The sequence below is a fragment of the Diabrotica undecimpunctata genome, chromosome 9, assembly GCF_040954645.1.
Source record: "Diabrotica undecimpunctata isolate CICGRU chromosome 9, icDiaUnde3, whole genome shotgun sequence".
In the NCBI taxonomy this organism is placed as follows: Eukaryota; Metazoa; Arthropoda; class Insecta; order Coleoptera; family Chrysomelidae; genus Diabrotica; species Diabrotica undecimpunctata.
The window spans coordinates 114,212,119-114,230,025 of NC_092811.1; the positions used below are offsets into that span (position 1 = coordinate 114,212,119).

The 17,907-nt window shown below is 34.5% G+C and overlaps 1 protein-coding gene across 1 annotated transcript in view; it reads left to right on the forward strand.

The window, feature by feature from the left end:
- The window catches only part of LOC140451283 (uncharacterized), a 134,415-nt gene that overhangs the window by 65,837 nt on the left and 50,671 nt on the right, over nt 1-17,907 (forward strand). Inside the window, exon 7 of the mRNA XM_072545026.1 lies at nt 5,939-6,109. Coding sequence (XP_072401127.1) covers nt 5,939-6,109 — 171 coding nt within the window. The remainder of the gene's footprint in view (nt 1-5,938; nt 6,110-17,907) is intronic.

Sequence of the window (17,907 nt, forward strand, 5' to 3'; positions counted from 1 at the left end):
TTGGAGTCCGAATTTCTCTTCAAATTTGTAATGTTTTTGTTTTCCTTTTTTGGTCATGGAAATATAGTATAAAGTGACAGTAGCAGTTAAATGTGTAGTATTGAGCAATTAATAGTTACAGTTTAAGTGAAGTTTGGAAGAATCGGTGAACAGTCAAGACGCCGTGAGTGTCGGCGTCAAGAACTGGCAAATTTGTTAAAAAAAGTGAATTATACTCAATGTGAATAGTAATTGTAGGAAATAATAAAACGAATTGGTAAATTTAAGATTGAATTTCAAATAATATGGTTCTACAAGTTATGCACAAAATCGCTTACCTTAAATTGGTGTTCTTTAGGATTTGGTTAACTATGCAGACCCAAAGGTGACTACTCAATTTATCACTGCTCAATCCCTTCAATGGATTCCTTCCATGAAATTCTTGTTATTCTTGTACCGCCTGATATGTCACGTTCCGAATTCTTTACCTTTTTCATTGAAGGCTGGAAGCGAAGTCGTACCTTGTCGGTTAAAATCTACTTACTGGAGCATGCCTATTTGGATATATGAGCTATTTGTGTGCGTCGAAGTAAAATCATATTATATCGCGCTTTGAATAAAATGCGACCAATAAGCACATAACGTTATTCTGCATCATTTCAAGGCAATATAATTATTAAAGATCTAAAACTTATTCTACCCGAAATAAATTAAGTATTATAATAATATTTAATATAAAATAAAGAAATAAGGATTCCCGAACACAATGTAATGTGTCAATTTTGAACAAGTAATCACTGTATTTTATTTTCCATGTCGTTTCTCATCTGAGATATTTGTAAAACTACGTTTACAACAACTTTGAAGGATATCCACATGTTTCCATTTTGCCCAGCAGCTTCCATCCCCGTTTTGTTTGTCCCTGGTTGTCATCCCAGGCTTTTTCGCAGCTTGGAGATGAATTTGTTTGTGTGGCTAAAAGTGTAAGTCCAGTTTCCACCCTCAGAAATTTTAGTGAAGTCCAGTTCCAACCTTGGAAATTTAAAGAAAAGAAATTTAAGTGAAATCCAGGTAACTCTGTTGTGTTGATTTTTAAAAGAAAAAGAAACATTTTCATTAATAATCGCTTTCAAACAGTTTGGGAAATTGTAATAATTAAAATTATATGTGTTAGGGCGTGGCCTAGCTTGCTGTTATATTAATTTGTTTTCAGTTTTAAGATTGAGTATTGACATATGACAGTTAGCAATATTTTTGTCATTTGGTAAATATCTAATTATATTTGAGATTTTGTTTCTGTTTTTTTTTTAAATGGTTAACCTCTATGGATAGTTTCACTTAAAAGATATTTTTTTATTTGTAATAATTTATTTCTTTGTTTTTAGGAAGGAAGAACCTTTTCTTTCATCCGGCAGGAAGATTCTTCAAAGCGGCATCCATTTTAAATAGCTTGAGAACCTTCTTGTATTGTGTTTTGTTCCAGGAGATTTATATAAGTTCACTTTTGTTTCATTTTTGTAGTTGCCCCAATTCAATCCCCATGTCATTCACTTATCCAGCTCTCAAATAAACCCTGAGTGGCCGTGCACAACGTTTCGGTTTGTTTTGCTTGCCCTATCTCCACCCCAATAATTTCTGTCCCCAATTTTCAACCCGTTATAATGATCCCAATGTGGTAGGCAAAATAATCGTTACAAATCCTGTAAATTGATAAAAGCCTATCTATCTGAAAGACCCTATTATTCAGTGGAAGCGTTTTTTAAAGAATAATTAAGAAATTACAGTACGTTAAGATACAAGTAACTAAAGAATTTTTATATATATTTGGGTATCAAACGCAGAAACTTCTTATAGTTCGTAAGGTTTTATTATGCAATTTGAAATTTATTTAAATTTTTGCAATGAACTGTGTATTTTATTATCTTTTATTTTGTGATATTTACGATTTATGTAATTTAAGTAAATTTTAAATTTGTTGTTAACGATATAAACTCTCTTGTTCTCCCTTCAATAAAATACTTAATATACGCAGATGATCTTGTTCTTTATTGCCAAGGTAAAGTTACAAGGAGCACATGCTGTTTACTCCAAAACACTCTTAACAATCTTCATAACTGGTCCACTAAAATTGGAATCAAATTTTCATCTGGAAAATCCCAAGTCATAACCTTCTCTAGAAGACATCACACTCAACCTGCTCTACTTCACCTAAATGGCTCTCCCCTTCAAGTGGTTGATAAACACAAATTATTAGGAGTAATATTCGATAGAAGACTTACATGGAGAGATCAGATACAGAATACAAAAACAAACTGCCTAAATAGAATCAACATCTTAAAAACTCATCATCAATGGGGGGCAGAAGAGAAAGTCCTCTTAAGAATTTACAGAACAATGATCCGCTCTAGGTTGGATTACGGAAGCATTCTCTACATATCTGCTTCCGATACTCACCTTAAAAGTCTGAAGACAATTCACAACTCTTATTTACGCATTAGTCTCGGCGCCTTTAAATCAAGTCCTTCTGAAAGTCTTTATATCGAATCTTCAGAACCTCCACTTTTTATAAGACGGCAACATTTACTTCTGTTTTACTTCTTTAGAATTTCTGCTAATCCAAAAAACCCAGTAATTAAACTAATTAATACTCCCCAGCCTGTCTCAGATAATAGTCACCCTCGAGCACATTCTCTCTCATAAATTTTAAAAACTTTGCTGAAAGATACAGATCTAAAACTCACAACTCCGTTTACTACGTCCAGAATTCCCCCGTGGACCAAAAAGCTACCTACTGTTCTTACTAGCTTGAACCGATACAAAAAAAAAAGAAATGCCCAGAACTCTCTTGGTACAAGCATTTAAAGAACTTATACAGACACAGCGTTATGACAAAATTCTCTACACAGATGCCTCCAAAGAAGAACAGGCATCGGTTGTGCTGTCAGTACCTCAAATACAACAGTAGCATCATATCGGCTTTCTCCCAGATGCAGTATACACACAGCTGAACTGTATGGAATACTCAAGGCATTAGACTCGCCCATTGCTAATGAGAAATCATTAGCAATATGCACCGATTCTCTCTCCGCCATTGACTCAATCAGAAATATATACTCCATACATCCCATTGTACAGTGCATCCACAGTATCTGCCAACAGCATTTAAAAAATGGTGTTTCAGTAACGATCACCTGGATACCATCCCATGTTGGTATCAATGGAAATGAGAACGCTGATCATGCAGCAAAACTGGCCTGCTCCTTAGAAAATATGGAAAACATACAACTTCACCAAGACCTAAAGGCCAGTATCAAGAACAACGTACTAACCACTTGGCAAACACACTGGAATGTGCAAAATACAAAACTACGCACAATTCAACCAACTGTTACCTCCATCACCATGCCTCAAATGAGCAGAAAAGACAATATTATTATCAGAAGGCTCAGAACAGGTCACACTTGTCTTACTCATGGATATCTAATGCCGTCTGAAAACTATCCTTGCTGTGAACATTGTAATGAGTCCTTAACAGTCCAGCACATATTACTAGAATGCGTCCACTACAAACCTCAAAGAGACTACTACAACTTTCAAAATAATCTAAGTGATCTACTCGGATCTACAAACATGTACAGTACCATAATTCGTTTTCTAAAAGACTGTCACCTTTACTACTTGGTGTAATTATATTAAGATGTTCTTAATGTATCCTAACTTGTATACAAACATATTGTATATGTATGTAAACTTAATCATTTTGTAATAAACTTGTACCAGTGTCAATTTAATTTAAAATAAAAAAAAATAAAAAAAAAAACAAAATTTGTTGTTATTTTTCTGACTTATTGTAAGCTTTGTCCATAAAATTGTACAAATTTCAGTGACAATAAAGCATACTTCTATTCTATTCTAATATAAGAGTGGTCACGACATACGTGGTTAGAACTGTTAAAAAATATTTTTCACAGTCAGATGTGTGTTCAGAACTTCGACACATCTGTTTTCAAACAACAAGTGGTAAGTCTATCAAGGAAACATATCTCAAATTTCGTAAACCACACTCAAAAACAAATTAAGAAGAACTGCAATATTGTACGGTTGGGTTAAAGGGATGACAAGGTATGCATCGGACCTAGACATGGCCGCCGAACAATTTAAAAAGGTGATCATGTCAGAGTTCAAAAACGACTGTCGAGTTTCGTGGTAGAATAAAAATCTTGGAAATTAAAGAAAAAAATTAGGACGAAAATTTAATTTCGACAAACGATCAGGTGAATGGGGTCATTATCGCAAAGAAAACAAATATTTTGATTTCTACCAAAATTTGTTTTAAGTTTCGTGCCAATCACCTGTATCAAACACAAATTTTTCAAATAACTAAACTATTAGTTTGGTAAGCAATATATTAGCGTTTACTATATCATACTGTATAGTTGATGCCACAATAGATCGAAGTATCCTATCATCATGGCTTATTCACTCCTGGCGGAGTGTTTGCCGCCCTTTTGGGCTTTATGATTCATTTATTGCGAAGAATCAGTCCGCTGTTGTTTTTTTTATTATTATAGCAGCTTGTGTGACTTGGCCCTGTCTATAATTTTTCTCCATTCTTTCCGGTCCTTACAGCGCTCCTTCCAATTGTAGATTCTCAGCTTATTTATGTCTCCTAAGACTTGATCTCTCCATCTTGTTTTGGGTCTCCCCTTTGGTCTCTTTGTTGTTGGCCTCCATCCAGTTATTCGCTTTAGCTTAGAGTCTGGGTTAGCTCTTTCTGTGTGTCCCAGCCACCTGAGCCTTTTCGTCTTCACGAACTTGATTATGTCTTCACCCTCGATGACTTCATTAATTTCTTCATTGGTTAATCTTCTAAATTCGCTTACACTTATCCTCACCGGTCCCATTGTTCGTCGATTTATCTTTTTCTCTAAGATTTCCAACCTCATTTCATCTTTTTGTGTTAGGCACATCGTCTCTGCACCATAGGTGATCACTGGCCTGCTTGCAGTCTTATAAATTTTTAATTGGGTTTTCTTACTAATGTGCTTTTCTTTCAAGAATTTTTGGTAGTTCCGGTGGGTTTTATTACCCAGTAGGATGCGTTCATTTATTTCATCCGTTCTATCATTTCTGTCATTCACCATCACTCCCAGGTATTTGAAACGGTGTACTCTTTCAAATGTATATGCACCAAGCTTAATTTTTTTCTCTATGTTCGTATTCTCTCTTGAACACTTGAGGTATTTCGTTTTGTTTTGGTTTAGATCGTTAGATCGAAGTATCCTAATAGGTGTATATCCAGACGAGTGGCGTTCCCACAAAGATATTGTAAGATGGCATACGCCTGTCTTTTCTTTTAGTTTAGATGCAAGAATGCCATCTGATAAGAATTTTATGGCCACCAGGTTTACCAGTTCTTAGTCTCTTTTAAAATATATAAAAATGTATAAACAGCTAAGTGAAAATAGCAGCAACACGAAGTAAACAATTTTAGTTCAACGAATTTTAGGGGACTGGACGATTATTACGGCACATTATGGTAATAATCTAGTTTCGAGTATGTCTGAACTTACGTGTTTAAAATTAAAATTGACATTGTGTTAATAAATGAAATCAGTTATTTATGGTCATTTTATAATTTAGATAATAAAAATATATACAGATACATTGTAATTATTGCAGATTCTTTGATTTCCCTTATTTTATAGTTAACTTAATTTGGTATTAATTATTAGTTTAACATTATTGTATTTATTCCACATGCCATAAAAACAAAGTTTTAATAAAAACTGAATGCCATTTTACCAGTAAAACAAAAAAATGACCCTCCTATTACAAATTCTTAAGTAAATATTGATCCAATTCGGTTTCTTTTCGTTTTCTATTTACCCATCGATCTTTATTTCCTTTTAACAATTCGAAACGTGCATTTTAAAGTGATCACCAAATATTTTTTCAGCTGGCGAGGGATGTTTACAGTACTTCACAGGAGTCGCAGGTCAAATTCTGTCCTACAACTATGATCCGGAAACTGGGGCGCAACTCTCGAATCAGGACTACAGCATTTGCATTAGACCCGAGTGGAATTTTTGTGGGATTCAGTATACGCAGTGTCCTAATGCCGATCCAGGTAAATTTTTAATATTTAACTAAAGTTACTTTAGGGATTAAAGTTAGTTTAAGTACAATGATGGGGTAAACTTTTGTACGTCGTACATATTTTAGGATAAATGGTGTAGCAAACATAATTTACAGAGTGTGACTATGACAGAGGGCGTGTTAAGTTATATACTAAATTATTTCTTACAATCTACTTTCATATTCTAAATTTTTACGTTCTTTATTTGGGATTGTCTATATCTTAATAAACATAATATATCTTATAGTATCTGCTATTATGAACCGTAGAATATACAATCGCAGGAAGGGCTCTTTGCTCTAAAGAATAACGTGATGCAATTAGAGCAATGGAAATATTACTCTTCCCTGGCCTCTTTCTCTCCTTTGTCACATGTGACTTAGAATTAATGTAATATTGACTATCCTTTACCAAGCAAAGAAAAAAAAAAACAAAATTTTTTAAATCTTTTTTAAAATTACATTAAAAAACAAATTATAATTGTCTTCAATAAAGCTGGTAGTAATGGTTTTCTTTTTTTTTGTAAATAATTAATACTTCTAATTAAGTCCAAGACTCCATTATATCTAAACAAAATCCACCAATCGTTTATATCCTTCAGAAAAATTTCAGGATTATAAATTCTCAAACCAAGTCAAAATAGAAGAAAATAACTTACAATCTTGGAGCTCAGCTACTTCTGGACTTCCAACTTATCCAGAACTCCAGTCTATAAATCATTTTGGCCCGTACATTTTGTTTAACAATAAACTAAAATAACTTTTAAAATAGAATATACTGTTACCTCGGGGAAACAATTAAGGGTCTAACCACCTTCTGATATCCCCGGGTGCTCTGTAGAGGGCTTCGGGGTAAACGTCGAGAGCTCCTCTACTTAAGTCCATTTTCGGGTTATGGAAAATATTGATCTTCGGTGTCTTGCCTTGAAAAAGGCAAGATATTTCTTATATGACAATTTCTTCGTCGAAATAAAAACACCAAGTTGAGTTGAAACAATTCTCAGCCACAGAGTATGGAAAATAAATGCAGGAAGCAGAGCCCCGAGAGCAATAAGCTCTCGGAGAGCCCGTAAGGGACTGACTTGGCTGACCCAAGCAAGCAAACAATTTAATTGAACCCAGCCTATGAGATATGTTCACCCAGGTAGTACGATCGGGTGTAACAATTCATTGGAGCAAGGTGTGTTAACTCGAGTAAAAACAGGAGTCACCCCACCGTGCTCCAATGCTCTAGACCATCCCTTTCCCCCCTATAGCACTCTGATGCGCTATAGAGGCACACAATCAGCCAAATGCTCTTCATGTGGAGGTCCTGGGTAATAGAACCCCAACATGGTTTCCTAACCGAATGCAAAAACTCAGGACAGCGCATCTCCGCTATATTCCTGTTATCTTACTGTGGCTTATCCGCGAACTAAAATTGCTTACTTGGGCCTCAAGTCTCCGCTCTGAGTCCTGGCTCAGTTCGGCGACTTGGTGCTCAAGGGGTTGGGCCCTACGTGCCCGGGTTTTGGGGTTTTTGTTAATTTTTTTGGTGGCCGAAGCCGGTTTTTGTTAGTATTTTTTTTTGATTTTTTTGGTGGCCGAGGCCGGTTTTTTGTGTTTTTTGTGGTTTTTTTTGTAGGTGACCTGTGGACAAAAAATCATAATTAGTATATAGTCTACATCATAATAAAGAAAATATATAAAATATTATACAATACCACAATATAGACTGTATCCTTGTGTGAGCAGCTGGGCTCACTGTGTACGAGGCGATATGCGATATTCTGGGTGATTTGAGCTACGAACTACCTTCCTTGTGTGAGTGTTTATGATTTTGGAGTTTCTTTTCACTCTGGGGTTTTGTATGGTTACGTTTCCCTCTGGGGGGTTTTTCATTTCTCTCTCTGGTTTTCTTTTAGTCGACTATCTGTTGTTTAGGTCTTTTGTGCTTCCATCTGTGGAAAGCGTCATACCTCATTATCTCTCGTAACTTGGCTGACCTGAAAATCGCCAATATTTATATGCGCTGTTGGAGCGATAAATAGGGATTTCCAGGTCAAAAGCCAATGGGAAAATTCGATGCGCATCGAAATGCGTATTAGTCCACAGAATATGGCATTCGATGACAATATAAAGGAATATAAAACAGCCTGCTATAAAATAAAAATAAAAATAAATCGTTTACAAGGCGAAAAACAGCATGGTTTTATACAGAACTGAAGAAAAAATGTAAAGAAAAGAAAATACATGTCAACCAAAACACAAGAGGCAAACCACAATTACAAAATAATAAGAAACAAAACACATGCACTTGTAAGAAAAATAAAAAATGATCACTGGGAATGCTTTTCAAAAGAAATGGTACATAATTTTTACGGTTTGCGAATGGAAATATGGCGCTTCATAAGAGGTCAAAGAAAGGAGGTGAAGAAACTAATAAAACCAAAACACATAAAAAAGGATACGTGCATTGACTACCTAATAAAGCTCAATGCAGGGGAAGAATAAACGACGCTAGAACCGGGAACACCAGAAATTACCACAAATGAAGAACTTAATATAAATGTACAGGAAGTTCGTAAAATACTTGAAAAGCTGATGCACAGAAAAGCAGCAGGTAAAGACGGGATACCAAACGAATTAATGAAATATTGTGGAAATATTGTAGCAATGACAGAACAATTAACAATAATAATTAATAAAATGATAAAACATCATAAAATACCGGAAGAATGGAGAACGAGTTAACAAATGCTAGTATTCCAGAAAGGAGATAAAAAAACAGTTAAAAAACTACAAAGTATAATCTTCTTAAATACTACCCTAAAACTTACAACTAAAATTTTACAAGTACAAATAAATAAGAGGATAAGTTTAGCAGATGAACAACAGGGTTTTAGTAGTGGAAGATCGTGTACAGATGCAATATTCGTTATAAAGCAAATTACCTAGAAATCACTACAGTATAATTGATCAGAATTTCTGTGTCTGATTTACTTAAAGAAAGCTTTGACAGAGTAACACTCAAAGATCTCATCCATCTTCTGTATAGTAAAGATGTTCCCCTAAATAATATAAAAACAAATTGAGGATATGTTGTCCTCTGGAGGATCTAGAACTCATCGTTTAAGAAATGTTTTACTTACTTACTAACTTAGTCCTAAGCCTTTCTACCGTTAGGTGCAAGGCTGGTGGAGTTAAGTTTTGCACTGTTGTCTCCATACTTTCCGGTCTTGTGTTAGATTTCGTGTACTTTCCCATTTCTTCCTTTCTTCTCAACTTTTCTGATTTCGTCTACCCACCTAACTCTTGGTCTTCTTCGTTTGTTTTTCCCTTGCACTCTCGTTTCAAACACTCGTTTTGTTAATGTTTCATTCGACATTCTACACACGTGCCCGAACCATCTTAGTTGCCCCTCTACTATTTTTTCGTTTATTGGTACTAGTTTTAGGTTTTGTCTGATTGTTTCGTTTCGTTTTTTGTCTGTCCTCTTTCTGTTTGCTATTTTCCTCAGGAATCTCATTTCCATAGCATTGACTCGAGATTTTTGTTTCCCAGTCAATGTCCATGACTCGCTATTATACATGATTGTAAGTCTAACTACTGATTTAACGACTACTGTTTTTACCTTCTCCGGTATTTCTTTTTTCCCCAAAAATGTTGTTTTCATAGTGTTAAATAAGATTCCTGTTCGTCCCATTCTCTCATTTATTTCCATGTCTTGTTTACCGTTTGATTCAATTATTACTCCTAGGTATTTAAAATGTTCCACTTGTTCTAGTTGTTTCCGTTTAATTGTATTGCGGCGGTCTTTCTTTTATTTGAAATTATCATTGTTTTTGTTTTCTCTGTATTTATTTTCATATTTATGTTTGACAGTTCTTCTTCTATGATTTCAAGGTTGTTCTGTAGGTCTTCTCTGTTTTCTGCTATCAAAACCATGTCGTCTGCAAATAGAAGCTCTGATAGTTGAGTCTGTTTCATTTGCCAGTATCCTAATGTTAGTTTTCTCATTCTTCTCTTGGCTTTCTTTATTGCTTCATCCAGTACCACTGAGAACAGCAGTGGGCTCAACACATATCCCTGTTTGACGCCTTGACTTGTAGTAAATTCTTCGGATTCCTCGTTGTTGGTTTTCACCGTATTTTGTATTATTATTATACATATCATTTATTATATCAGTTGTTATCCTGTCAACTCCTTTTTCCTTTAATGTCCTCCATACGTCCTTTCTTTGTATTCTGTCAAACGCCTTTTCCAGATCAATAAAGCATATATGTATTTCTCTATTTTTATTGATTACTCTCTCACTTACTTGTCTTATTGTGAATATGTGGTCTTGCGTGCTTCTGTCCTTCCTGAATCCACATTGTGTATCTTCTATAGTTTGTTCTATTTGGGTTTTTATTCTTGTTTCAATTATTCTTGCGAATACCTTTCCAGGTATACTTGATATAGTAATACCTCGGTAATTATTACAGTTTCTCTTGTCGCCCTTTATGTGTATTGGTAGTATAATGTCTTTCTTTCAGTCCTGTGGTATTTCTGCTCTCTTTATGATATCATTCATTAGTTCTTTCATGCTTTCCACTCCCTCTATTGCCATGAATTTTATCATTTCCGGGGTGATATAATCCTTGCCCGGTGTTTTGCCCAATTTAACTCTTTTAATTGCCTTTTCTAGTTCCTCTGTTGTTATGGGTTCTACTTTTTGTTCTTCTTTTATTTCTTGTATCTCCACTATGTTGTCTACGTCTGTATGAGTTAGCTCTTTGAAATGTTCTTCCCATCTTTCCATTATTTGGTTTTCTTCCGTTAGTACCTTTCCATTCTTGTCTTTTATATTCGGCATCATGTGTTCTTTCTTTTGTCTGAGCTGTTTTAATGCGCCATAGAAGAGTTTTTGATTTTCTCTATAATTATTTGTTATTTTTTTAGTAAAAACTTTTCCCATGAACTTTCTTTTTCTACTTTAGCAGTTATTTTGACCTCTTTTTTTTTTCTTTATATGCCTCATAATCTTCAGGGCGCTTTGTACTTAGATATCTCTTCCATTTTTCTTTTTTTTTTCTTTACTTTCCTTCGTATTTCATCCGTCCAACATTCAGTTCTCCTCATGCTATTATTTGCTATCTTTGTCTTCCCGCAAGTTTCCTTAGCAGCTATGATTAAGTTCGTCTTGAGATTTGTCCACTTTTCTTCTCTACTGGCAGTTTTTGCCCTACGTTAAGAATATCTTCTTATATCTTTCTTCTTTTAATTTGTAGCGTTTTACTTTTTCATTTAATACCTTTCTCCTTTTTTCTTCCTTTTCTTTTGCTTTTCTCATTCTCATTATTACTAGATGATGATCACTGCCAATCTCTGAGCCTCTTTTCACTTTCGTGTCTTGTACTCTTTTCCATTTGTTGCTACTTACCAAACAGTAATCTATGATTGATTTTTCATTCGATAAATGTTAATAATTAATAATTTGCAATATTTTCACTACTTTAAAACACAAACATGCAGTCTTAGCCTTATCGCGTGACAAACAAAAGTATTAGTTATTAAAGAAAGGAACCAAATCCTGAAGAATTTTATGCTATGCTATTCCCAAGTTTTGCAGAATGGAACCAACCCACTTGGATCTTTTCTGCAGATTACTTCATTGAGTACTGAAGTTATGTGCGTTGTACACACTCCTATAGTTATATCACCTTCTGATAGATGCCAGCTTGCACTTGCTGTGGTCTGGTTCCATTCTGCATATATAATTTTTAACCACTATTAAAAGCGGTACCATGAATAGAGCAAAAAAAAAAATATTTTGTGTTGGTTCTTTTCTGCAGAAAGTCGTCCAATTAAAGATCAAGCAGATCGAAACATCTTTTTTATTTCAATTAATTAAGCGATAACTCTACACAACGGACAACTCTACATAACGGTCAATTAAATTTCCGTTGGTGTTCGCTATGGAGAAGTTTCACTATATCTAAATCGAAAAAAATCCATATCTTCGAAACATACCTCTCCTTTTCTTTCACAAATTTTTCGTGTATTTCTTATAATTTGGTTAGTTTACAGATTAACTCAAACAACCTTTTGACAACAAAACAATCTGAGAAATTTATAAGTAAAACCATTACTGCCTGTTAATTTAAAAATTGATTCTAAATTCCTAATCTGTCTGCAAAGTCAGGCGTTATCTTGGCCACAAATTTTAAAGAACGTCAAAAGATACGGTTAATAAATCGAAACTTCCTCAAAAACTTTTAAATTGTTTCTTATTTCCCTTAGTTTATTCTAAATATCGTCCTTCAAATTTCCACCCTCATATTCCTTTTCTTGCTATCGCGGCTAGCTTGGGAACTTCTTGTTTTCTCACTCTTCTTGAAAGAAGATTCAGAATCTTTGGTTTTTGTTTTTTAATAACCAGACATGTTCTCCTTGTCGCAATAATACTCATTGTTACTAGAGCGCCACTCTATTTCAAACCGAAGCAGATACCTTTAAAAATCTGCCCAACCCTAATTAGAATTAATTCAGAATTTCCGGCTGTGAGCAGGATGAAAGTATTTTCTTAGCTTTTACCACACAATATTCGGAATATTTAAATTAAATCTAATTAAGTTAGTGAAACGGCAGTTCAATCGTCAGATTACAAACCGACCAAAAACAAATTATTTCAATTACAAAACCACCGCTCCATGTTTAATGAAGTTAAACTTACTTTTCAACAAGAAGCGGACGACCGGCTTGCTGGCTTTATTTTGTATAATTGAGATACACCAAGCTGTACCTATTTAATTCCTTTGGCGAGTTATCATATTTTATTACCTGTTTTTTATTTTTTAAGTATGATCTAAATAGATTAAAAGTGGTTCCCCTAATATCGTATTTATGCATTTTTTTAACAACAGTAATTTATGCAACGTTAATTTATACTAAACACAGTCATAAGATTTGAATAAGTCACACAATATCAAAGACACAAAACCCCTTCCAGCTATCAACTGTCTCTGTCTGTTGATGTTGTGAAAGAAATAACTAAAGACGAGTCAACGTTATTTAACGACTGTTTCAACATCAAGATGCCATTTCTAGCTATATGTCCTGTAAATATATTAGCACTATGGCTTTTTTCAGATTTTTCAGATTTAATTTCTAAATTCAGAAATTTAGATCGCAGAAATTGTTTAGTTCTAGTAAAAACTACTAAGTGTAAAGTATTTTAAGTATTCTGATTCATTGTCAGATAATTCTGATTCTTTCCAACGAAAATCTGGGAAAAAATAAGTCGTAGACAAACGATCATCAGCCAGGTGGACTGATACAGTTGAGAAATTATTAAACACGAACTTCTTTAATGTGGCACATGCCACCCAAAATAGGGATCGATGATACAGCGTTACAAGACCAATATCATCCCTGGAAAAATCGCAACATCCATAACCTCTACGCGCATGTTAAGATGTAGTCCAAACGTAATACATAAACGTCTGAAAGACTCTATATAACAATATTAAGTTATAAAACAATATAATTTTTTTTAGGTCATTGTGTCGTAACTACAAGGTGATTGACACTGAGTCAATGTTACATTACATTAGGTATAATTTACAATAAAGAGAATATGTAAAAGAGAAACTAATAAAAAAGAATACACTATTTTTTTTTGAATTTTGAATTTTGTATGATTTTTGTAAAGAAAACGATATGATCATTGCAAACACCTGGTATAAACTACCCAAGCGACGACTATACACTTGGAAAGCCCTATTTGATGATGGCAATAACCCTGAGTCCTCAAGAAATCAAATAGACTATATACTTGTAAATGAGCGTTTCCTAAATACTATCAAAAAAGTCACTACATTTCCTGGGGCAGATATTAGATCTGATCATCAACCACTTGTAGCAGATATTAAACTAAGGTTAAAACGAATTCAGCGACAAAAACCAAAAACCAATGTACTTAACTTTGACGATATAAACATAAAACCTAACTGAGCGAAGATGCAGATGTTTTTGTCCTTACACCTTGTCCTGATGCCTTTGTTTCGCGCACCAGTCATAGGTCGCTGGTTTTTTCCCTTGGGGAACAAGTTTTGTCCTTAGGGAAATAGGTTCACTTTATATACTTCTTTGAAGGACCACCCAGAAAACTGGGACAAATGAAAGTTTCGAAAAGAACGTTTTAACAAATCTATTTAAACTATTACTACAACGTATTTTGGACGCCGATAACTTGCTTACGATAGCTGATTTATGAAACTAAACTTTATGAAACTATAAAATTGGATCAATTGTCTGTGATATAATATTGCCACGAACTGAGTAACTTAATATCCCGACTGTGTTAAACCTTCTGAAGTGAGGCTGGCGCGAGTATGAGCCTAGAGCTCATCCAATGCTGGATTCGAACTGATGCAAACTGATTTTTCACTCGGCTTGTAACCGTTTCTTCACATTAAGAAATCTCCCCCTGGCCCCCTCGACGTATCTAACGGATATATCATCATTCAATACCTTCGACTTTCATTTTATTGTTAAAATTACATGAGAAGGGTAACTTTCGTTAATGTTGGGAAATTTCAAATGACTCAAACTGATAATTTGGAATTACTAATCCTTTCATTGTTATGATTCTTTGATGATTTTAAAAGCTTATGTCTAGAAAGTTATTTGAATGCAAGTTATCGACGCCATACAGATTATTGGATGGTACAGAGAATTTTATAAATCTTAAACTAATATACAGTATGATATAATATAATATGACACAGAATAAGATAAAAATGTTAAATATTGTTGTTACGCAACATAGTCCCCCCGTTGATGTGACCTACATCTAAATGAGTATGGGGTAAAGGACATACTTTAACAATAGATCTTATAAATGTTCCGTCTTTAGTTCGTAGTTTTACAGTTCTAACCCTGCTGTCTTTACCTGGCAATGTTTCGATTATTCTTAACTGTGGCCATTTTAGAGGAGGAGCGTTATCATAGATTAGGAGAACAAGATGTTTGACTTGATTTGACATAATGTTTTCATTTTTTATAAGGTTGTAAATATACCTAATGCAATATGCAATTACTCTTTGTAACCAAGTGAAAAATGAGAATTTATAAAAAGTTGTATATAGAATAGGTTTCGAATTATTTACAGCGTGTAGAGTGCCTTTTATTTCAGGGACATCTGTTAAATCGATATTTGGAATAAATTCATTAAATTTAGTGGTTGCGTTCATTAGAAAATAGGGCTCATGCCACCATAATGTATTGTCTACTAGCAGGGACGGCGTGGTACTGCGAGACAGAATATCTGCTGGGTTATCTTTAGACCCTACGTGATTCCATAAATAAGTTCGCGTTAACTCCTGTATTTGAGTTATACGGTTTGCTACGAAGATTGACCAACGAGAAGGGTGAGAATTTATCCACGCGAGTACAATTTGGGAGTCTGTCCACAGCCTAACCGAAGCTATGGAAGAAACCTTGGGTGAAATAATAGGAACGATATTTGAAATCAGGGTAGAAAGCAAGACAGCCCCTATTAATTCAAGCCTGGGTAGAGAAATGGTTTTTAGCGGAGCTACACGGCTCTTTGAAGTGATTAAGTTGCACGAAACGGTTCCATTTTCATGTAAAACCCGTAAATAAATACAAGCACCATATGCCTTCATGCTTGCATCACAAAAACCATGGATTTCAATTCGAGAAATATTGAGCGGATTGAGCAGAGGTCTTGAGATTGTAAGTTTTGCGAGATCAGGAATGTGACCTAGAAAATTCAACCATTCTGATTAAATTTCTCCTGTGAGTTTGTCATCCCAATTTAAGTTGCGTATCCAAATTTTTTGCATTAACAACTTTGCAGATACAGTAATCGGATTTATTAGACCAAGAGGATCAAAAATAGAGGCAATAATTGATAGAACTCTTTTTGTGTATTTTGATTGACTAGAAATGTCAGGAAGAGAGATAGAGAACATGTCAGAATGGGAATTCCAACATATTCCAAGAACTTTATTTGACGAATTACCGGGTTTTACTACATAATTAGATTTTTGGGATTCAGAGGGAATAGAATCAAGTAACTTGGAAGAATTAGAGCTCCATTTATGAAGTGATATTCCAGCGGAATTTAGACTCGTAGAAAGTTGCTTATAAGTATTGTATAAAGTGTCGATATCATTTGCACCATGTAAAATATCATCTACAAAACAAGAATTTTCTAGAGCTTCAGTAGCTAATGGGTATTTTTCTTGATTGCGAACTGCCAACTCTTTAAGGCACCTGGTACTTAAAAAACTAGCTGAATTTGTGCCGTAGATCACGGTCTGAAGTTCTAGACATTTTAACTCTTCTTGCGGGGAATTGCGCCACAGAATGTTTAATAGAAATGTTTGTTTCGGGTTAATTCTTATTTGCCTAAACATTTTTTCGATGTCTGCGATGAGAGTATATTTGAAGAGTCTAAAGCGAATTAGAATTTCGAACAAATCAGGTTGTACAGTATAACCTTTGAGCATAATATCGTTGAGAGACACATTTGAGAATTTGAGAAAAGAATACTCCACAACAGAATTAGACGCATATGCGAAGAAGATCTCGAAGATACCCAATTTGGTTTTAGAAATGCTATGGGAACCAGGGAGGCACTTTTTGCGCTTAACATCCTTTTACAAAAATGCCGTGACCAAAGAAAATATGTATTTGCATGTTTCGTGGACTTCGAAAAGGCATTCGATAAAGTACAGCATGTAAAATTAATGCAAATACTGAAAAATATCGGAATAGATGACAAGGATATTCGTGTCATTAAACATTTATACTGGAATCAAACTGCTATCGTAAAAATTGGAGATAACTACACCGATGAAATCTCCATACAACGAGGAGTCAGACAAGGTTGCATTTTGTCGTCAACGTTGTTCAATGTTTACTCGGACCAGTTATTTAAAAAGGCACATGAGAGACAACCATACGGAATAAAGATCAACGGGGAAATAATTAATATTGATTAAACATGCAGACAATACAGTAATTCTGTCAGATAATATTGAAAGTCTCCAAATTCTGCTTGATCGTATCCACGAGGTAGGAGAGAGCATTAAAATAAACTCAAACAAAACCAAATTTTTAGTGTTTAGTCGTGACCCACATCCCGATGCAAAGCTTCAATTAAATGGAGTCCAAGTTGAGAAAGTTCACAAAATGATATATTTGGGAACTGTCATAATGGACCAACTAGATCCAGACATAGAAATAAAACGTAGAATAGCAATGACTAAAACTACTTTTATGAAAATGAAGTTATTTCTTTGTAATAATCATCTCAGTTTAGATCTAAAACAAAAAGTGGTTAAGTGCTATGTTTGGTCCGTACTTTTGTATAGTGCAGAAATGAAGACGCTAAAAGTATCGATCATGAACAAAATTAAAGCATTGAAAATGTGGCTTCATAGACAAATGCTAAAGATACCTTGCCAGCAAGGAAAACTAATGAAGAAGTATAGAGAACTGCTAAATACTGCTAAACATCGAAAAATGTCTTAACTGGGACATATAGTAAGTGGAAGTCGATAAAAAATATTACAATTGTTCCTAAAAGGCAAAATAGAGAGCCGTAGAGGTGTAGGAGGAAAACAAGTTTCTTGGTTAAAAAACATTCGTAAATGGACACAGATATCAAATGCAGGACAATTATTCCATATTCCAGAAGATCGAGAAGCCTTCGCAATGGTGATCGCCAACGTCGGATAATTCTAATATGGCACGCGAAGAAGAAGGCACTAAATTTCGTAATACAAGATTGTT